General features: G+C 43.0%; 1 protein-coding gene across 2 annotated transcripts; it reads right to left on the reverse strand.

Moving 5' to 3' along the window:
- Positions 1–1,573: 1,573 nt before the first annotated feature.
- Positions 1,574–22,007, reverse strand: enkd1 (enkurin domain containing 1). 2 transcript variants are annotated; one of them, XM_072266787.1, is made up of 9 exons: positions 21,915–22,007; positions 21,384–21,486; positions 18,410–18,631; positions 17,258–17,430; positions 14,444–14,593; positions 12,813–12,982; positions 9,722–9,858; positions 7,050–7,223; positions 1,574–1,759 (listed from the first exon to the last, which is right to left on the reverse strand). In XM_072266787.1, the coding sequence occupies exons 2-8, from the start codon at positions 21,466–21,468 to the stop codon at positions 7,063–7,065; spliced, it is 1,098 nt and encodes a 365-aa protein (XP_072122888.1). In that variant the 5' UTR covers positions 21,469–21,486; positions 21,915–22,007; the 3' UTR covers positions 1,574–1,759; positions 7,050–7,062. The 2 variants fall into 2 exon arrangements, with proteins under 2 accessions (XP_072122888.1, XP_072122889.1); XM_072266788.1 differs by lacking the exon at positions 1,574–1,759 and adding an exon at positions 1,766–5,586.
- Positions 22,008–23,459: the final 1,452 nt, after the last annotated feature.

The following is a 23,459-nucleotide window of genomic DNA, read 5'->3' on the forward strand; positions in this document are numbered from 1 at the left end:
AGATGGGGATAAGGAGAGGGAGAGAGGCTGTTCCTTCTGGCAGTATTTTGTGTGACACGCTTTACTGATTGGTTAATAACTATTATTTTGTATTTTACTACTTTATTAACCATTTTTCTTTCTTTCTGTATTTTATATCATTCCAATAAAGGTAATTTCTTATAACCTTTAATGCATGCACAGTGCCGCCTCTGTTTGTAAATACCTTTTGTTGTGGAACTAGAAAGGAATCAGTAACAAATTTTAAAGTATTGTCATTACAAGCACAAATACAAGGAAGAAATGTTTCATCTCCACTGCTGACCTGAAGAAATCAATTTGTAGTATCCTATCTTGTCATATGTTCAACACATAGACATTATTTCCAGCTGATTTCTTTTGTATGTGTGTGAGGTGATGGGAATATAGATGACTGACCAAATAGGAAAATCAGCTACAAAACAAAAAGATGAAAGTAAGTATTTGGAGGGCAGAATTGTTTTGTGTTTGATTAGAGTGCCAGGTACCTACTTTGTTACAAGTACAGGGTAGCTGTGAACCATGGTCAAATGCCATCAGTAAGGTGAGAAACACATAGCTGTAGCTCCCCTCTGATCTGTTGTACAGCTTAATTATCATTCAATCATATATGAATACAGCCAAACAAAACAGTGTTATTCCGGGACCAAGCTGCGAAACAAATTACCGACAACACACAACACACTGCACATACTACAAGTAACACATAAGGTTACGATTTCAGGAAAATATATGGTTACAAAGAAAAAAATAATATAGCCCAAGTCCCTGAGTGGCATGACTGATTGATGGCAAGTTGTTCTGGTCCAGCTTGTCGTTCCACTGAGCAAACGCTGGAGGGCAGCACCAAGTGAACACTTGAGGACAGCACTGACAGGAGGGGTCTGTACGGATACCAACACAGCACACAGAGGCCTCTGCTCTCTCCCACACTACCTCCGGCATCTCCACCCCCGGGCAACTGTGAGGGCCTACTCCTTGCCACTACCAAGGCAAAGCAGCTCCCCTACTGTCGGTCTCACCAATGAACTAGTGAACCAGACTTGCAGTATTCTATGTTACTGAAGTCCAACAGAGTCTTGTGATCGCAATAAAAAACCTCCAAGACAATCACTCACATCGTGCACCATCTCAGCATAATGGTATGCAACAAGTCCAGGTGACAACACAACAACGGTACACTGTAAGTCCAGCTCCATTGCTATTGAATAACACTGATGGGATAGTCCTGCAGTGCATGATATTCTTAGTATCCACCAATAACTTGAGATCTTAAAAAAAGTAGAAGACAAACTAATACACCTTTAGTTGGACCCAGAGTGGCCACTGCATTGGAGTGTGTGTCAACTTACCTTGACATGCACATGTGTAAATTCAAAAGCAATTTTATAAAACTGGCAATGTTCATCAAAGAACTAGGGTTGAAACTGCACCAATATAGAGTCATAGCCAGAATCATCTCAGAAGCAGGCCCTTTGGCCTATTGAGTCTATGCCAACATACAGTTATACATTCAGTCACTACTTTATTAGGTAAATAAAATAAACTAAATCACTTTTCTTTCAAAAATTAATGAATTTAATAACATTGATAATACAAAATTAACATATAATTCTTTTTAAAAAATATTCTGATAATTTATTTACAGATTTGTGGGACAGATTATCATCAGAGTCAGGAATCACAGTGTGCCTTGCCTTCATGTAGGTTTCTGGCGTCCAGCAACATCTCGGCTCAAAGCCTGTAATGTAGAGGGACCATAACCAACAAACAGTTCAGAGGAGTCAAGTAATTAGACCATAAAATGGATTCCATTTTCATCTTCCATAACATCTCTCTAATTCTAATTCAGAGATGAACAAAATCACAAGCTTTCTAAAGATAAATTTCAGATAACATTCTCACCTTTACTGTCATCTCTCCTAAACTTTAACAGAATCAGTATCACACTTGGGTATTCATAGTAGGTGCAAGTGAGCCAGCTTCCAAAGGGATTCACTTTAGTCAAGCCCAAGAACAAGCTCAATTTAATCTTTCTATATTCATTCCATTTCATTACTGACTTGTACTTTAACAGCTTCTTTAACAGAATAAAATATCTTTCAAAATATCAAAGTACATCAGAGTGTGTTATAAACACAAGAGATTCTGTAGGTGCTGGAAATCCAAAGTTACACACACACAAAGCTGGAGGAACTCAGCAGGTCAAGCAGCATCTATGAAAAGGAATAAACAGTTGGTGTTGCAAGCTGAGATCCTCATCCTGATAAAGGGTCTCTGTTGAAACATTGATTCTTTATTCCCCTCCGTAGGTGCTGCTTGACCTGCTGAGTTTCTCCAGCATTTTGTGTGAGTTACAAGTGTGTTATATTTCAACGTTTGACTCAATTTATGGAAAGAAAAATTAAAGCACACTTATTAAATGGGCTTTAAGGAACAATGGAGTTAACAAGGCCTATGTTAGGAGTTCTAGAACTTTGAAATGAGCCACAACCACCAAAGGCGCAGCAATTAGACAATAGATAATAGACAATAGGTGCAGGAGTAGGCCATTCAGCCCTTCGAGCCAGCACCACCATTCACTGTGATCATGGCTGATCATCCACAATCAGAACCCTTTTCCTGCCTTCTCCCCATATCCCTTCACTCCGCCATCTTTTAAGAGCTCTATCTAACTCTTTTTTGAAAGAATCCAGAGAATTGGCCTCCACTGCCTTCTGAGGCAGAGCATTCCACAGAACCACAACCCCCTGTGTGAAAAAGTTTTTCCTCAACTCCGTTCTAAATTGTCCAGCCCTTATTCTTAAACTGTGGCCTCTGGTTCTCGACTCCCCCAGCATTGGGAACATGTTTCCTGCCTCTAGCGTGTCTAATCCCTTAATAATCTTATATGTTTCAATCAGATCCCCTCTCATCCTTCTAAATTCCAGTGTATACAAGCCCAGTCGCTCCAATCTTTCAACATATGACAGTCCTGCCATCCCTGGAATTAACCCAGTGAACCTATGCTGCACTACCTCCATAGCAAGAATGTCCTTCCTCAAATTTGGAGACCAAAACTGTACACAATATTCCAGGTCTGGTCTCACCAGGGCCCTGTACAACTGCAGAAGGACCTCTTTGCTCCTATACTCAATTCCCCTTGTTATGAAGGCCAGCATGCCATTAGCTTTCTTCACTACATGCTTACTTTCAGTGACTGATGAACAAGGACACCTAGATATCGTTGTACTTCCCCTTTTCCTAACTTGACACCATCCAGGGCGTAATCTGCCTTCCTGATCTTGCCACCAAAATGGATAACCTAACAGTTATCTACATTAAACTTCATCTGCCATGCATCTGCCCACTCACCCAATCTGTCCAAGTTACCCTGCATTCTCATAACCTTCTCCTCACATTTCACACTGCCACCCAACTTTGTGTCATCTGCAAATTTGCTAATGTTACTTTTAATCCCTTCATCTAAATCATTAATGCATATTGTAAATAGCTGCGGTCCCAGCACCGAGCCTTGCAGTACCCCATTAGTCACTGCCTGCCATTCTGAAAAGGACCCATTAATCCCTACTCTTTGTTTCCTGTCTGCCAACCAATTTTCTATCCATATCAGTACCCTACCCCCAATACCATTTGCTCTAATTTTTCACACTAACCTCCTATGTGGGACCTTATCAAAGGCTTTTTGAAAGTCCAGGTACACTACATCCACTGGCTTTCCCATGTCCATTTTCATAGTCACATTCTCAAAAAATTCCAGAAGATTAGTCAAGCATGACTTCCCCTTCGTAAGTCCATGCTGACTCGGATCTATCCTGCCACTGCTATCCAAATATGCCGCTATTTCATCTTTTATAATTGATTCCAGCATCTTCCCCACCACTGATGTCAGAATAACTGGTTTATAATTGCCTGTTTTCTCTCTCCCTCCTTTCTTAAAAAGTGGGATAACATTAGCTATCCTCCAATCCGCAGGAACTGATCCTGAATCTATAGAACATTGGAAAATGACTACCAATGCATCCATGATTTCTAGAGCCACCTCCTTAAGTACCCTGGGGTGCAGACCATCAGGCCCTGGGGATTTATCAGTCTTCAGTCCCATCAGTTTACCCAACACCATTTTGTGCCTGATGCGAATTTCCTTCAGTTCCTCTGTTACCCTAGGTCCTCTGGCCACTATTACATCTGGGAGATTGTTTGTGTCTTCCCTAATGAAGACAGATCCAACGTACCTGTTCAGTTCGTCTGCCATGTCCTTGTTCCCCATAATAATTTCACCCGTTTCTGTCTTCAAGGGCCCAACTTTGGTCTTAACTAATTTTTTTCCTCTTCACATACCTAAAGAAGCTTTTACTATCCTCCTTTATATTTTGGGCTAGATTACCTTCATACCTCATCTTTTCCCCCCCCGTATTGCCTTTTTAGTTATCTTCTGTTGCTCCTTAAAAGTCTCCCAATCCTCTGGCTTCCCACTCATCCTTGCTATGTTATACTTCCTCTCTTTTATTTTTATACTGTCCTTGACTTCCCTTGTCATCCACGGTCGCCCCTTACTCCCCTTAGAATCTTTCTTCCTCTTTGGAATGAATTGATCCTGCACCTTCTGTATTATTCCCAGAAATACCTGCCATTGTTGTTCCACTGTCATCCCTGCTAGGGTATTTTCCAGTCAACTTTTGCCAGCTCTTCCCTCATGTGTCCATAGACCCCTTTGTTCAACTGTAATACTGACACTTCCGATCTTCCCTTCTCCCTCTCAAATTGTAGATTAAAACTTATCATATTATGGTCACTACCTCCTAATGGCTCCTTTAGCTCGAGTTCCCTTATCAAATCTGGTCATTACACAACACTAAATCCAGAATTGCCTTCTCCCTGGTAGGCTCTAATACAAGCTGCTTTAAGAATCCATCTCTGAGACATTCCACAAACTCCCTTTCTTGGGGTCCAGTACCAACCTGATTTTCCCAGTCTACCTGCGTGTTAAAATCCCCCATAACAACCGTGGAATTACCTTTGCGACGTGCCAATTTTAACTCTTGATTTAGCTTGCACTCTATATCCAGGCTACTGTTTCGGGGCCTGTAGATAACTCCCATCGGGGAGATATTAATTAAAATGGGGGATATCTTTCTTTGAGAGTTATATAGCTGGAAAAAGTTGTAATAGTAAGTGGTGAGACCTTGGCGACATATGACAATTCACACTTATAATAATAGTTATTATAAGGCCATTAGGACCAGAACCATGTTTGACTCCGTCTTCTTCATTTAGGACCAAAAAGATGTCAAACAATCCATCTTCTGGGCTTAATGTCACAAACAGTTAGCAGCAGTATGGTAGCGTAGTGGTTAACATAATGCTATTGCGCCAATGACCCAGGTTCAATTTCGTCGCTGTCTGTACAATATGGAGTTTTTAACACTCTCCCTGTCATCGTGTGGATTTCCCCCAGGTGCTCTAGTTTCCTCCCACATTCCAAAGGAATATGGGTTAGTAGGTTAATTGGATGTAATTGGGCTATGCAGGCTCTTTGGGCAGGATCTCTGTCAACGTGCTGTATCTCTAAATAAATAAATGATAATAAACTGTCAATCTGCAATCAAACAGCTAACAACCTACTTAAACAACAGGAATTCTGCAGATGCTGGAAATTCAAGCAACACACATCAAAGTTGCTGGTGAACGCAGCAGGCCAGGCAGCATCTCTAGGAAGAGGTGCAGTCGACGTTTCAGGCCGAGACCCTTCGTCAGGACTAACTGAAGGAAGAGTGAGTAAGGGATTTGAAAGTTGGAGGGGGAGGGGGAGATCCAAAATGATAGGAGAAGACAGGAGGGGGAGGGATGGAGCCAAGAGCTGGACAGGTGATTGGCAAAAGGGGATACGAGAGGATCATGGGACAGGAAGTCCGAGAAGAAAGACAAGGGGGGGGGGGGTCAGAGGATGGGCAAGAGGTATATTCAGAGGGACAGAGAGAGAAAAAGGAGAGTGAGAGAAAGAATGTGTGCATAAAAATAAGTAACAGATGGGGTACGAGGGGGAGGTGGGGCCTAGCGGAAGTTAGAGAAGTCGATGTTCATGCCATCAGGTTGGAGGCTACCCAGACGGAATATAAGGTGTTGTTCCTCCAACCTGAGTGTGGCTTCATCTTTACAGTAGAGGAGGCTGTGGATAGACATGTCAGAATGGGAATGGGATGTGGAATTAAAATGTGTGGCCACTGGGAGATCCTGCTTTCTCTGGCGGACAGAGCGTAGATGTTCAGCAAAGCGGTCTCCCAGTCTGCGTCGGGTCTCGCCAATATATAAAAGGCCACATCAGGAGCACCGGACGCAGTATATCACCCCAGTCGACTCACAGGTGAAGTGTTGCCTCACCTGGAAGGACTGTTTGGGGCCCTGAATGGTGGTAAGGGAGGAAGTGTAAGGGCATGTGTAGCACTTGTTCCGCTTACACGGATAAGTGCCAGGAGGGAGATCAGTGGGGAGGGATGGGGGGGACGAATGGACAAGGGATTTGTGTAGGGAGCGATCCCTGCGGAATGCAGGGGGGGGGGGAGGGAAAGATGTGCTTAGTGGTGGGATCCCGTTGGAGGTAGCGGAAGTTACGGAGAATAATATGTTGGACCCGGAGGCTGGTGGGGTGGTAGGTGAGGACCAGGGGAACCCTATTCCTAGTGGGGTGGCGGGAGGATGGAGTGAGAGCAGATGTACGTGAAATGGGGGAGATGCGTTTAAGAGCAGAGTTGATAGTGGAGAAAGGGAAGCCCCTTTCTTTAAAAAAGGAAGACATCTCCCTCGTCCTAGAATGAAAAGCCTCATCCTGAGGACAGATGCGGCGGAGACGGAGGAATTGCGAGAAGGGGATGGCGTTTTTGCAAGAGACAGGGTGAGAAGAGGAATAGTCCAGATAGCTGTGAGAGTCAGTAGGCTTACTACCTACTTAATTCTCTTCTCCCCTTTCCATATTGATCAAAAATGTTAATCCAAATTATAAACAGAAATGTTGCTATGAACTGGATTTTTACCTCATAGAGCTGCTCAGTCATTGATTTTGATGAAAACTTTGGGTCGTGAGAAGATTTTGATGGCCTCTTCAATCTCTGTCAGCTTCTTCTCAAGGTCCGTGCGTCGATTCTGCATGCCAATGGTATCCACTTGTACGGGAAACATCAGCAGTTGTTTGGTCAGCTGCTTTTGAGCTGTAGGTAAGGGATGGCAAGAAGCAGATTAAGCAAGGTGAGCAGCTAGTTCAGATTAACTAACACAGGAACTACAAATAAAATGGCTCCTGTGTAGACAGAAACAGGGTTAATGCTCCAGGTGAATGATATTTCATCAGGTTTCAGCGATAGCAGCCACACCCCGCTACACTGCTTCAACAGGCAGGCTAAGCCAGTTGAGGGTGAAGGGTATGCCTCAGACACCGGTGAGTTAGGGATATGCCTGTCCCAGCTTGCAAAGTTAGATCCATTGGACTGGGTGGATGAGATCTACAGTGAGGTCCAATGGCCAGGATGGTGGTTCTGCAACACTCCATGTACAGAAGATGTTATCGCCACCCACTGCAACCGAAGAGGCCTCTAGTTGTGATGATCATTTGTACCACTGAAATGGGGCCTGTGAGGTTTAGGGAGTGGAACTAACCCAGTGCAATGGTTTTTCCACTTTAGAAGCTTTCCCACACAGGTTCCTATCATCATCAATGGACAACCAACATCAGACAATGACTGGTCTGCTGTGTATCTTAGTATTTTCTGCTTTTATTTGAAACTTCCAGCAACTGCTATTCTAATTTTCTGAATGCACACTTAGTAATTTACTTCAAAGGTCATTCTCTTGTGTAATTTAAAAAAAATTCCTTTTTACCACATCTAGGAGCTCTCCGAAGAAAACACTGCAATTACTCTGGCCAAGCCTGACCTGAAAAGACTTTTTCTTGGATTTGGATAAGAAGAGGAAAAAAATGGCTCTCACAAAATTAAAGGAAAACTGAACAACACTAGTGCTGTTATGATGAGGAAAGAGGTTTCATCGTCTAGAAAAAAAATTTTAAATCTGTAAAGTTTAGTCTGTACCACATTTTATCATCCATTTCAAAAATTACTATAAGATTTCTAGAAGTGTTGCTCTATAATTAGTTCCATTGTTAGCAGCTGAGTTGAGTTGTATTTAATCCAAACCTCTTCCCTCCGCTTTGCTTCTATCCACATGGAGAGCTACCATACAGATCTCCATGGAACAGACGGTATAAATCATTTATCCAACAAACACTTCCATTTTTAGGTAAAGCAAGTTCAAAGATGTGTTCTATGTGTGGAAGTTGCCCAAGATTAGGACAATGTCTAGGCAAGGATAGAGTGCAGTCAGCCCAGGCAAGAGAGGTCTTTGAAGTGCTTCGCATCCCTTTGCACAGCAGGGAACCAAAACCATTTGGCATACAGAGACAAGGATGTAATGTAAGGATGCAAGGTACACACACAAACGAGGGGACAATTACCTTATTAACTTCAAAGTATCATCAGTTGTTAGCTTATAGTTTCTATTCACTTAATATCTGTATTATTGCAGTGATTGATTATGTAAATAAGGGACCTAAATGTCCACAAGGTTACCAATTGGTCATTATCTGTATGCAACTAGTCAATTCTGTGTAAAAATGGCATTTCTTTGTTCAGACTTCAGAACAATGTGGTGTCAGGGGTCACATTGTTCCCGCTGTGCACAAATAAATAAGGTGATTGAGCAACGAGTGAGAGTTTCTCAAAGAGTCCGGTGAATCAATGATGACATGTGCATTCACATTCTGCTTTTGCAGTAACGTCCAAACAATTTCACTTATTTGTTTTAAGATTTATAATCATTGAGCATTATTTTGTCTGAAATTGATTTACACAAGGTATTAAGGTGTAAGTGTGTGGGATTACCCAGAGTGAAAAACCATTCCAGCCAGTTCAGTAGTTTGTTGGTGAATGGTGGGGAGCTGCGTGGCCTCAGTCATAGGGAGGACTAGGCGTCAAACTGCAGTGTCGCCTGTTTGCAGCTGTCCAGGAGAGAGTTGTTGGTGCTGCCCCCGGCTGAAAGCAAGCCATATTGTACTTGACTACAGACTGCTGAAACATTTATGGATTCAGAGACTCGGACTATTTTTTTGTGTGACCGCTATCTTATATGTGCCTTGTGCTGTGCAGTTGGCAGAGGGAGTGGAAGAGCTACATGGCCCCAGTCGTTGTGAGGACTAGACCTCAAGCTATATTGTGTTGAAATGCAGACTGCTGCAACATTCATGGAGTCATGGACTTGAACTATATATATTTTTTGTATGACTGTATTTAATGGCTATCTTATATGTGCTACATTTGCTATGTGGTGTGCGGGCAGCAGAGGAGCTCCATGGCTTTGGTCACAGAGAGGACTAGGCCTCAAGCTGCAGTGTCGCCTGTTAGTAGCCATCCAAGAGAGAGGCACTGGTGTTGCTCTCCAGTGTTCGCTCGGCATTAAACAAATGGTGTTGTGTTCGACTGCAGACTGATGCAACATTCATGACCTTAGGGATTTGGACTATATTTTTTGTGTGACTGTATCTTACTACTATCTTATATGTGCTATATGTGTCTTGTGCTGTGTATGCTGCAGAGTAATTAACAAATTCTTAGTTCAATATGTTATCTTCTAAAGTAAGGAGAGCACATGGACGTACTTTGATGAAGGGAGCTGAGTGTTTCCAGCCTTTCATCCTCTGGCATCCTAGTGTGACCCGGAGGCATGCTTGGATCAGGGATGTTTTTCTGTCGTTCCTCCTCCTCTTTCCTCCACTGGTTCCGCCGTTCAATTAAGCTGGAAACAAAGCAAATATTGTTTGGATATTCTCAACGAAAAACTAAGATCACAGGAAAGTTACAGGTAGGGAAGCAAATAGCATTTAATTTGGCAATTCCAATTTGAATGCCCCTTAATAGCATTGAGGTACAGTGGGATCTTGGGGTCCAAGTTCATAATTCACTGAAAGTGGTTATGCCAGCGATTAAAGTGCTCATACAAAACGCTAGAGGAACTTTCTTCCTCCTTTTCAGTCCTAATGAACAGCCTCACCTCAAATGTCTTTTCCATTGATTCAACCCAACCAGCTGAGTTCTTCCAGCATTTTGTGTGCATTACTCTGGATTTCCAGCATCTATAGAACCTCTTGTGTTTAGGATAAGGTGCTACTACCATCAAGAAAGAGGTACAGAAAGCATATGTCCTACACCACCAAGTTTAGGAACGGTTATTACCCTTCAACCATCAGGCTCCTGAACTGGCGTGGATATCTTCACTTACCATATCTCTTATCTGATTCTACAACAGGGGTTCTTAACCAGAGGACTGTGAATCTTCACACTGGTCTTTACTTAAAGCTCAAAGTTAATTTATTATCAAAGTACATATACTACCATTTACAATACCCATAAGCTGCTGGAGGAACTCAGCAGGTCAGGCAGCATCTATGGAGAGGAATAAACATATCTTTCCCTCCCTCCATTCTCTGTTTTACACTGGGATTGCATTCAATATGATTCCCTTGTTCACACATCCCTCCCCTCTAACCTCCCTCCTGCAACTTATCTCTGCAAGTAGGACAGATGGTCCTTAACACTGATATGTTTTTAAAGAAATAAAATTTTATTTTAAACTTGCCTCTATTTTGAATATATAGTCTTGTTATTTATTGTGTAAATAAAGCACATATATTGCTGTATCACAAGTTTGTTTTTTTTAACATTTTGATAACTGTATTTCCATAGAATTGGTTTCTTTTGTAATCCTAGGTATTTTATTTTATATATCTACACACATTATTCTGAGAAGGCGTCTATCGGATTCACTGGACTGCCAAAGGTTAAGAACTCCTGTTTTACGACCTACAGACTCACTTTCAAGGACTTTTTACAACTCAGGTTCTTAGTATTTTTTGTATAATTTGTCTTGTTAGACCTCATTTATGTATAAATTTTCATAAATTCTATGGTATTTTTTATTTTCCTGTAAATACGTGCAAAAATAATTTACCCACATCAGTAGTTGGTAAGTTATTGGAAGGAATTCCAAGGGATTGGACATACCTACAAGTATTTGGAGAGACAGGTACTGATTATGGGTAGTCAGCATGGCTTTGTATGCGGTATTTCATGTCTATCCAATCTTATAGAGTTTTTCGAGGAAGTTGCCAGGAAAGTTGATGAAGGCAAGGCAATGGATGTTGTCTACGTGGACTTTAGCAAGGGTTTTGACAAGGCCCCGGATGGGAGGTTGGTCAAGGATGTTGCCAAGACCTGTGGACCTCAATTACAGGGAAAGGTTGACTATTTTAGGACTTTATTCCCTAAAGAGTTGGAGAATGAGGAGACAGTCGATAGAGGTACACAATATTATGAGAGATATAGACAGGATAAAAAGAACATCTGATGGCTCTGGGCCTTTATTCACTAGAAATCAGAAGAATGAGGATGACTTCATTAAAACCTATCGGATGTAGAAAGGCCTTGATAGAGTGGATGTTTCCTATGGTAGGGATGTACGAAACCAGAGGACACAGCCTCAGAATAGAGAGGGGTCCTTTTAGAACGGAGATGAGGAGGAATTTCTCTAGCCAGAGAGTGGTGAATCTGTGGAATTCTTTGCCACGGGCAGCTGTGGAAGCCAAGTCTCTATGTATATTTAAGGCTGAGGTTGATAGATTCTTGATTGGTCAGGGCACGAAGGAACGGGGGAGAAGGCAGGAGATAGGGCTGAGAGTAAAATTGGATCAGCTTTGATGAAATGGCTTTAAGGAGGTGCTTGCCTTCATTGGTGGGGGAGTTGAGAATAAGAGTAAGCAGGTTATTCTGTAGTTATATAAAACTTTAGTCAGATCACTATTTATTGAGTGTACAGTTCTGGTCACCCCTTTACAGGAAGGATGTGGAGACTGGGCAGGGTGGAGAAGAGGTTTACCAGGATGCTGCCTCAATGGGAGGGTATGACCTATGAGGAAAGGTTAGAATAACTTGGGTTGTTCTCCCTAGAACGTTGGAGGCTGAGGCTGAACCTGATAGAGGTTTTTTCAAATTTTAAGAAGCATAGATAGAGTAGACCAGTGGTTCACCTTTCTTATACCATGGGCCAACACCATTAATCAAGGGGTCTGTGGGTCCCAGGTTAGATCCCTGAAGTAGACAGTCAGATTATTTACCCTGGGCTAGAAATATTAAACACCAGAGAACAATAGTTTTAAAGCTAGAGAGGTGAATTTTAAAGGAGATCTAAGGGGTAAGTGTTCTTTTATGCAGAAAGTGTATATAGCTGCAATGGATTACCAAGCAGACAGTTTGGCGGTGGCACAGTACCGTAATGCCATGACAGCACCAGCTCTAAGGTCAGGGCTCAATTCCCGCCACTGTCTGTAAAGAGTTTGTATGTTCTCCCTGTGGCCCCATAGGTTTTCTCCGGATACTCCGATTTCCATCCACATTCCAAAGAAGTATAAGTTACAATTAGTAAGGTGTGAGGGGTTGCCCTCGGCCCACATTTGGACTGTGTTGTCATTGATGCAAATGAGACACTTCACTGTATATTTCAACGTACATGTGACAAATAAAGATAATCCACTATTTCTGTTTTTAAGAAAGAAAGAATCTTTTTTTTAGAAAGCTTTTAGGTAGACACGTGAATATGAAGGAAATGGAGGGAGTTATTTGAGTGCACCATTTTAAATAAACCAGAAGGAGGAAAGGAAAAAGGATGAGTTAAGTTCCCCAATAATCCATGCTTACTACTGGGGTAGCTGTCCTTTATTCTTGCTTATGTACTCCTGTTGTTCCTTTGCTTTCCTGTCCAGAACATCTGCAAGGGACTGCAGGGACTTGGAGCGTCGCACTGGCATTCTTCTTGCATTCTGTGCATTGTGCCTAATGAAATCTATATTTACACCTTTGACCTGGGTCTGTAATAAAACAAAAACAAGCAGATTGGTAATCATCAACAGTGATAGTGATTTAGTTACACAATCGCAAAAAAAGGTTAATTACCAAGATGGTTCCACACTAAAGGCCTCCTAAATCTATTCTGGGCAGCATGCTTCCAAGTTCCAATTTCATTAGGATTTTTGGAATATTTGGTATGTCGTCAAAGACTCTATCAAATTTCTACAGGTGAACTGTGAGAGCATTCTGACTGGTTACATCACTGTCTGCTATGCAGGGGCCACAATCCAGGATCAGAAAAAGTTGTAGACGCAGCCAGCTCCATCATGAGCATTAGCCTCCCCAGCAACCAGGTCATCCAAAAAAGGTCTTACCTCAAAATCCATCACTGAGGGCTCCCACCACCCAGGACATGCCCTCTTCTCATTACTACCATCACAGAGGAAGTCCAGGAGCCTGAAGGAACACTCATCATTTTAGGAATACCTTCTTTCCCTCCACCATCAGATTTCTGAACAGACAATGGACCAATGAGTACTACCTAATTAGTTATGCACTATATCATTTGTTCATTATGTGCCATGTCATTTGACATAGGCAATCGTGGTCTTTCCATGACCATGACTGTACCTGGCAAATTTTTCTACAGAAGTGGTTTGCCATTGCCTTCTTCTGGGCAGTGTCTTTACAAGATGGGTGACTCCGGCCATTATCAATACTCTTCAGAGATTGTCTGCCTGGCGTCAGTGATCACATAACCAGGACTTGTGATCTGCACCAGCTGCTCGTACGACCATCCACCGCCTGATCCCATGGCTTCACCTGACCCCAACAGGGTTGTGGGGGGAGGCTAAGGAGGTGCTACACCTTGCCCAAGGGTGACCTGCAGGCTAGCAGAGGGATGGAGCACCTTGCACCTCCTTTGGTAGAGACAAAACCCCATCCCGCCACCCTTTGCACTATATACATAAGGCAAAAAGAGAAAGAATGGTGCAAAAAAAAAAAAAAATCCAGTAAGCAGTCTAGTGGGTGAAAATACTTTGTTGATGAGAGAGGTCAGAGGAGAATGGCCAGACTGGTTCAAGCTGACAGGAAGATGACAGTAACTCAAATAACCACATGTTACAACAGTGGCGTGCAGAAGAGCATCTCTGAATGCACATGTCAAACCTTGAAGTAGATGGGCTTCAATAGCAGATGACCATACCAGGTCATCTCCTGTACCTAATAAAGTGGTCAGAGTGTACATGCAGTATATAAATATAATATAAATAAGAAATATTTATGCATTTCCTATAACATAGTACCTTTTATGTATTACATGGTACTGCAATCACAAAACAACAAATTTCCCAATATACGTCAATGATAATAAAGTCAATTTTGATTCTTTTGCTCAGTTAGAATAAAGCTTCATCTTATTCAGAATATAACAGTCATGCTTAAAGTACCCTGTGAATTTTGTCCAATAGTACACTCACATCGAGGTTAGCCTTCTCTAATGCTTCGGCACAGATCTCCGCTTTTGTTGGGTTTGGCGACGAGGATCTTTTTGGGCTAATCCCAGTCCCACATCGTGAATGTGCTTTAAGGTAGTGCTGTTTATCCAAAGGCTTCACCGATGAGTTCTCCTGAAGATTAATCAAATCAAAATTGGAAAGGAAATCAGGTAGATTTTGGGAAACTCTGCACACTGTGCCAGTGGTTACTGGCATATATTTAAGAATCCACCTCATGTTTTGTGCTAGGCCACTGGCTGGGCACAAATTGGAAATACCTCTTGTAACTTCGCTCTACTCTAACTTCAACCACTGTTACGCAGGAGAAATTAGGAAGTGCAGGGATGAAAACCAAGGTTACGGTTCCCAGTATAGTAAGCTTATTTGACTTCCCAACAATACTTACAGGCATGATTAAATAATTTTAGTTCATTTTCTTAAAAATGCACTTTTAAAGTGTCCGTATAGTTTATAGGGCTGATGGCTCAAGAAGACAACATCCAACATAAAGCACCCTCACCATCCACGATATGCCTTCTTCTCAATACCACCATCAGGGAGGAGGTATAGGAGCCTGAAGACACACACTCAACATTTTAGGATCAGCTGCTTTCCCTCCAGCATCATATTTCTGAACGGTCCATGAAACCATGAACACTACCCCACTACTTTGCTAAAGTACTTGGATTATGGAATAGATGGCTTTGTGGCTAAGTTTGCCGACGATACGAAGATAGGTGGAGGGGCCGGTAGTGCTGAGGAAACAGAGAGTCTGCAGAGAGACTTGGATAGATTGGGAGAATGGGCAAAGAAGTGGCAAATGAAATACAATGTTGGAAAGTGTATGATTATGCACTTTGGTAGAAGAAATAAACAGGCAGACTATTATTTAAATGGGGAGAGAATTCAAAGTTCTGAGATGCAACGGGACTTGGGAGTCCTCGTGCAGGATACCCTTAAGGTTAACCTCCAGGTTGAGTCGGTGGTGAAGAAGGCAAATGCAATGTTGGCATTTATTTCTAGAGGAATAGAGTATAGGAGCAGGGATGTGATGTTGAGGCTCTATAAGGCGCTGGTGAGACCTCACTTGGAGTACTGTGGGCAGTTTTAGTCTCCTTATTTAAGAAAGGATGTGCTGACGTTGGACAGGGTACAGAGAAGATTCACTAGAATGATTCCGGGAATGAGAAGGTTAACATATGAGGAATGTTTGACTGCTCTTGGACTGTACTGGAGTTTAGAAGAATGAGGGGGGACCTCATAGAAACATTTCGAATGTTGAAAGGCATGGACAGAGTGGATGTGGCAAAGTTGTTTCCCATGATGGGGGAGTCTAGTACGAGAGGGCATGACTTAAGGATTGAAGGGCGCCCATTCAGAACAGAGATGCGAAGAAATTTTTTTAGTCAGAGGATGGTGAATCTATGGAATTTGTTGCCACAGTCAGCAGTGGAGGCCAAGTCATTGGGTGTATTTAAGGCAGAGATTGATAGGTATCTGAGTAGCCAGGGAATCAAAGGTTATGGTGAGAAGGCAGGGGAGTGGGACTAAATGGGAGAATGGATCAGTTCATGATAAAATGGCGGGGCAGACTCAATGGGCCGAATGGCCGACTTCTGCTCCTTTGTCTTATGGTCATAGTGTCTACTACACACAAAATGCTGCGGGAACTCAGCAGGTCAGGCAGCATCTATGGAAATGAGTAAACAGTTGACATTTCAGGCTGAGACCCTTCATCAGGACTATTCTGCTCACTTCTTGCACTTTAAAAAAATACATTTCTTAGTATAGCTTGTAGTAATTATTTTATCAATTATTCTGTATTGCTGCTGCGAAACAACTACTTTCATAACACGTCAGTGATGATAATCCAGATTCTTATTCTAATTTTATACATTGGCCACAGTTATTGGGCACAATTTGTCCCAAGTATTTCTGCTACACATACACACTGCCTGTCATGGTGGCAGGGGGAAGGGTTCCTCCAATATCCAGAGTCCCAATAAATCTTAATCCAGCACCTCCTCCTACAGACGCCAGTCATTTACTGTGTTCTGCTTAGCCATTATCAGACAATTCTCCTCTCACTGTGGGTCCACATCTAAATCCCTCAAGGTTGCTGTGCATGTTGATAAGGGTTGTTAAGATGGGTTATGATGTGTTGGCCATCATTCGTTGGGAGATTGAGTTCAAGAGCCGTGAGGTAATATTGCGGCTCTATAAAACCCTGGTTAGACCACACTTGGAATATTGTGTCCAGTTCTGGTCGCCTCAGAGGAAGGATGTGGAATCTTTACAAGAGAGTGCAGAGGAGATTTACCAGGATGCTGCCTGGATTACAGAAAGTGTCTTATGAGGATAGGTTCAGTGAGTTACAGTTTTCCTCTTTGGAATGAAGGCTGAGAGGTGACTTGATAGAGGTGAAGATGATGAGAGGGAAAGATTGAGTGGACAGACAGAGACTTTTTCCCAGGGAAGAAATTGCTAATACAATGGGAATATTTTTAAGGTAAGTAGAGGAAAATATTGGTGGGGGGGGGGGGGAAGAGAAGAAATGTCACAGATGAGTTTTTTACACAGAGAGTGCTGAGTGTGTGGAAGAGGCTGCCAGCTGTGGTGGTAGAGGCAAACATATTAGGGACATTTAAGAAACTCTTAGATAGGCACATGGATGATGGAAAAATGTAGGAGGGAAGTGTTAGATTGACTTTAGAGTAGGTTAAAATGTGGGCCGCATTGTTCTATGTTCATTCAGGAACTTTCCATCAGTTCATTACTGCTTTCACAAGTATCTACCTGTAAGCGGGCCATCACTTTGGAAGGAACAGATTCGTACTTCTGGGACTTCCACAGGGCTTTGACCGGTTTGGGGCCATTTTGCTCACGCTCTTGGTCCTTCTCCCTGCATTTCTTCTGGATCTCACGCATTCGCCTCACGTTCTCCTTCTCATGATCCCTTGGTTCCTTCTCTGCCAGGAACAAGATGGAATGTAAATGTTCCAGTGACTACGAACTACCAAGAGACCTCCTGACTTTCACAGTGCTAACTGCTGAAGTATAAAGATTAGCTCTATTTGTCACATACACTCAAATGTGTTGTTTCCATTCACACAGAGTGAATAGCCAGTGAGTGGCTGGGAAGGAAAAAAAGACCTGTAGTTAAGGGATGGTCACCCCCCCCCCACCCTACCCCACCACAGGAAGTGAACGTAAAGATTAAAGATTATAAAGGTTAGCTTTATTTCTCACATGTGCATCGGAACATACAGTGAAATGCATCATTTGCAGCAACTACCAACACAGTTCAAGGATGTGCTGGGGGCAGCCTGCAAGTGTTGCCACGTTTCCAGTGCCAACATAGCATGCCCACAGCTCACTAACCCTAACCCGTACATCTTTGAAATATGAGAGAAAACCAGAGCACCCGGAGAATATACAAATTCCTTACAGACAACACCAACCAACAGAGAACTAAAATCTAGACAAAGCATACTCATAATGTTATGATACACACCGAACAGCGCCAGCTGCTGGGGTTTAGACACTGGTGCAGCTCCTTTAAAGATCAGGCCCGCCCGCTAATTGGCAGCAATGTTTTGGTGATAGGATTTTAATATTTAAAGAGCACCTGAACTGAGGCTCAGTGCTCAATCACCAGCTCCACTTGCATTCTCGTCTAGCCTCCAGTTTCGTACCCTGTTCATGTTCCAGTCTCGTATCGTATCTCGATTTCACTCCAGCACTTGGGTCCTAACCATCCTTGCCTAGGTCCCTCGCCTCACATAATATCTCCAGTCATTTTTTGTCTGCTTTTTTATGAACAGAGATATCCCACTGCAGCAATTAGGCTGTTTAGCACAGGAAATTGCAGACCCAAAACGAATGGATACACAATTGTTAGCAATGTAACTCCCTGAAATAAATTAAGCAATAAAAGAGTCCACTTACTTCTTGGTGAGAACTGTCTGTGTAGTGACACTCCCTCCAATTGCAGCAGCACACCAACAGAACCCTTTTGTCCTCTCTCCAGGATCTCTCTAGCATTTGGACGCACACGAGGAGCTGGCTGAGGCCTGGCACTGTAGCACGACGGGTACAAAGTGGGATCCGGAGGTAACGGCCCTGAGAGAAAGTCGAGTTTCAGGCTGTTTCCTTCTAACCTTCCCCGAGCTGCAGACATAAACAGAAGGAAAGAGAAGTTAGATGGACATCAATCACGTTCCATCACTATCCACAAAGCTGGCAATGTGGTCAAAAGACGATCAGATTTCAGCAACAGATAACAGAAAGATGCTGAATTGTCTTTTCTCTTATTTAATATGTACCATGGAAAGCACTCTGACCGGTTGGTATAGAGGAGTCAATGCCCAGGATCGGAAAAAGCTGCAGAGGGTTGTAAGTTCGGTCAGCTCCACCATGGACACTGTGGACATCTTCAAAAGGCAATGCTTCAAGAAAGCGACATCCATCATCAAGGACCCTCCCCATCCAGGGCATCCCCTCTTCTCATCACTACCATCAGGCAGGAGGTACAGGAGTCTGAAGACACCCAGTCACTGGTTTAGGAACCGCTTCTTTTCTCCTCCACCATCGTATTTCTGAATGAACAATGAACCGAAGAACCGTTTGACTGTTCATTTCCCTCCATAGATGCTGCCTGACCTTCTGAGTTTCTCCAGACATCCAGCATCTGCAGTCTCTTGCGTCTCCATTCAAGACTTAAGTGTATTATAACCTCATCCAGAAAATCACTTGTCCTCTGTATAACACACGCTGGACAAGGTAGCTACTGGTAATCAATTACAAACATTTGTCTGTCATATCACAAATCAACAGGATCCACTCACTAAAAAAAGGCACAATTCCGAACAAGATCATAGTTTTATAATTATAATGCTTTAACCATGTCCAATAAAAGTTTCAGCATTTTGAGTAATAAAGGGGAGATCCATCCTCACAATTCCAACTGTTTGATGAAAAATCTGCCCTGCAATCACACCAACTATTCTATAAATAAAACATTTTAAACTTCTAATAAGATTCCATCTGTAATACTTTTCATGGTGCCCAAGATAGTAATGCATTTGCCCAATCAGTCCATTTGCAAGACAGACCACGAGACATAGGAGCAGAATTAGGCCATTCAGCCCATCGAGTCCACTCCATCATTCCATCATGGCTGATCCTGTATCCCATTCAACCCCATACACCTGCCTTCTCGCCATATCCTTTAGTGCCCTGACCGATCAGGAAATTAGCAACTTCCGCCGTAAATATACCCACGGACTTGGCCTCCACCACAGTTTGTGGCAGAATATTCCACAGATTCATTACTCTCTGGCTAAAAAAAATCCTTCTTACCTGCTCTAAAAGTCACCCCTCAATTTTCAAGCTGTGCCCTCTAGCTCTGGATACCACCACCACAAGAAACATCCTCTCCACATCCACCCTATCTAGTCCTTTCAACATTCAGTAGGTTTCAATGAGATCCCCACACATTCTTCTAAATTCCAGTGAGTACAGGCCCAAAGCTGCCAAATTTCCTCATATGTTAACCCCTTCATTCCTGGAATCATCCTCATAAACCTCCTCTGGACTCTCTCCTATGTCAACACATCCTTTCTGAAATATAGGGCCCAAAACTGTACACAGTACTCCAAGTACAGCCTGAATAGTGTCTTACAAAGCCTCAGCATTATCTCCTTACTTTTATATTCTACTCCTCTTGAAGTAAATGCCAACATTATATTTGCCTTCTTTACCATAGACTTAACCTGTAATTAACCTTCTGGGAGTCTCACATGAGGACTCCGAAGTCCCTCTGTACCTCTGATGTTTGAACCTTCTGTCTGCACTATTGTCCCTTTTACCAAAATGCATTATCATACATTTCCCAACACTGTATTCCATCTGCCACTCTTTTTGCCCATTCTTCCAATTTGTATAAGTCCTGCTGCAATTGCATTGCATCCTCAGCACTATCTACCCCTCTACCTATCTTCGTATCATCCGCAAACCTTGCCACAAAACCATCAATTCCATTACCTAAACCATTAACAAACGATGTGAAAAGTAGCAGTCCCAATACTGACCCCCGAGGAACACCACTAGTCACTGGCAACCAACTAGAAAAGGCCCCTTTTATTCCCACTCACCACCTCCTGCCTGTCAGCCATTCCTCAAGATGAATGTCTGATAAAAGACTAACAACCTGAAACTGTAACTGTAACTCTGTCCCCAGATGTTGCCTGGTCTGTTGAACATTTCCAGCATTTTCTACTTTTAATAACAAGAGAACTTAATGGGGAGGGGGATCCCATTGAAACCTATCGAATGTTGAACGATATCAATAGAGTGGATTTGGAGAGAATGTTTCCTATAGTGGGGGAGTCTAAGACCAGTGGACATACTGTCAGAACACAGGGATGTCTATTTAGAATGGAGGTGAGGAGGAACTTCTTCAGACAGAGAGTGATGAATCTGTGGAATTCATTGCCACAGGCTTCTGTGAAGGCCAAGACATTGGGTATAGTTAAGGCAGAAATTGATAGATTCTTGTTTAGTCAGGACATGAAGGGATACGGAGAGAAGGCAGGAGATTGGGGCTGAGAGGAAAATTGGATCAGCTATGATGAAATGGCAGAGCAGACTCAATGAGCCAAATGGCCTAATTCTGCTCCAATGTCTTATGATCTTATGGAATTAATTTTTGTTTCTTTCATACTCTTGCTGAGTTCTGATTCTGATGTAGAACAACTGAAAGGTGATCACGTGCAACAACCAAGTACTTCCTTGCCTTGCTAAACAGTTGCACTGTCTTCTGCTTTATACCCATCCGGATCAGACTGGCAATTGAACCATGCCTCCAAAAGCAAAATTTGGAGCAATTCATCTTAAAAAAATAAACAAAATATTCTTTTACCTGATACTGGCCGATGGTAAAAGTCCGGGAATAGCGTTGGATCTGGTGGAATAGGGCCGGAAATGTTGGAGGGGCCTTCACACATCTTTCCTTGCCGGTGACACTGCAACAGGGCACAAATAGCTTGATTAAAAATAGGAACTCAGGAATTGGAATCCTTTCAAGTCTGGCAAGCACATTATGCTGAGTAACACAGAATGCGTGAGGATCTCAGCAGGTCAGAGAATAAAGAGCCGACTCTTTGGGCTGAGACCCTTCAACAGGACTCAGACCTGGTGAGGAGTTCTGATGGTTATTGTGAAGGCACACTGAAGAAGTGATCATTAATTTGATCATTCTGTAGGTCATAATCCACAAACTTCCCCCAAACAACCAACTCCCTCATCCATAACACCCCCCATCCATCAAATCACCCCACAGTCCTCTCCCCGCCCATAAACTCCCTCAGCCCAGCTCTACGTTATGGACAAGGGTAGTAATCAGGCCCGGGCCTACCACCCCATCCTCGCCCCCCGACCCCGACCCACTTACCCCGAGCCCAACAACCCGCCCGCGGGAACGCGCGCGATGCCCGACGTTGTGACGTCGCGTTCGTTGTCATGACAGCCCCGAACCTTCGGCGTCCCCCAGGCACGCCTGCGCTGAACGACGCTGTGACGTCTGGTTCGTTGTCATGGCAGCCCCGCACCTCGGCGTCCCTAGGCCCGGGCCGCCGCTCCCTCCAGTACCGGGCCCGGGGAGCAGGGGAAGACTGTCGAAGCTGAGGTCCGAAACTCGGAACGGAGGGGTGGAGTGACGGGACTGGGGAAGAGGGGGCCAAAGCTCGGATCTGGTTGACGGTCCTGAGACTGAGGGCCGGGGCGCGTTTGCGGTGCTCGTTTTGTTAAACAACTGCATGTGACTTCTCAGACTTAAGTTACACAATGTTATAATTAATTCTAAAACACTACAGCATGAGATGCATGAAATATAACTGTTTAAAACAAGTTTCAAGTGTTTTTGAAGAAATTGCAAATTATGCTTTTATTGCTCAAGAAACCATTAGATTCTGACCATATTTCGTTGTACAACAGCATGCAATTTCTCAAATGGATGTAAAATAATCAGGACTAAACAAAAGGTTACACCCCAAACCCACAGGGGTCCAACGTCCTTGCAGACAGGTTGGCTAGAGTTGTTCAAGTGGGTTTAAACTAATTTGGCAGGGGGATCGTTCTGAAAATGGGGTGGTTGGGTTACAAATAAAGGCAATGTGAACTGAGACTCCTAGCAAGGAGAGGCTGATGATAGGGCAAAACTACAGCCAACAGGATGAGTTGCAACGTAAAAGGCAGACAAACTCAAAAAGCATGAATAGAGGATTGAAAGTGTGCTATTTGAATGCGCTCAGTACAGTATATGGATGGAATAAGGTAGATGAACTTGTAGCACAGTTGCAGATTGCATGTGTGATGTTGCAGGCATCACTGAATCTTGGCTGAAAGATTGTATCTGGGAGCTTAATGTCCAAGGATACACATTGTATTGAAAGGATGGGTAGCAAGGCATTGCTCTGATGGTAGAAAGTGTAATACTATACAAGTATTAGAAAGAGGTGACGTAAGGGCTGAAGGTGTTGAGTCATTGTGGATAGAGCTAAGGAACTGCAAGTGTAAAAAGACCCTGATGGGAGATACGTACAGATCCCCAAACAGAAGTAAGAATGTGATCTACAAGTTACAATGGGAGATAGAAAATGCATGCCGAAAGTTGGTGCGGGGTTCCAAGAGGGGGATTTTCTGGAGTGCCTACGAGATTTATTTTCAGAGCAGCTTGTGGTTGAGCCCACTAGGGGATCAACTACTCTGGACTGGGTGTTGTGCAATGAACCAAAATTGATTAGGGAGTTTAAGGTTAAAAAAAAATCTTAAGGGAAAGTGATAATAATATGATCAAAATCACCCTGAAATTTGAGAGAGAAGCTAAAGTCAGATGTATCAGTATTACAGTGGGGTAAAGGAAATTACAGAGGCATGAGAGAGGAATTGTCCAGAATTGATTGGAAAGAACACTGGGAGGGATGACGGCAGAGCAGCA

The sequence above is a fragment of the Mobula birostris genome, chromosome 8 (genome assembly GCF_030028105.1).
Source record: "Mobula birostris isolate sMobBir1 chromosome 8, sMobBir1.hap1, whole genome shotgun sequence".
NCBI classification, from domain to species: Eukaryota; Metazoa; Chordata; class Chondrichthyes; order Myliobatiformes; family Myliobatidae; genus Mobula; species Mobula birostris.

Coding starts and splice junctions, on each gene's coding strand:
- enkd1 (XM_072266787.1), bottom strand. CDS start 21,468: ATGTGTGAAGGCCCCTCCAACATTTCCGGCCCTATTCCACCAGATCCA. Junction 14,594..17,257: donor AAGTGATGGCCCGCTTACAG/GTAGATACTTGT, acceptor ATTAATCTTCAG/GAGAACTCATCGGTGAAGCC. Junction 7,224..9,721: donor ACTCAGCTCCCTTCATCAAA/GTACGTCCATGT, acceptor CCTTACCTACAG/CTCAAAAGCAGCTGACCAAA.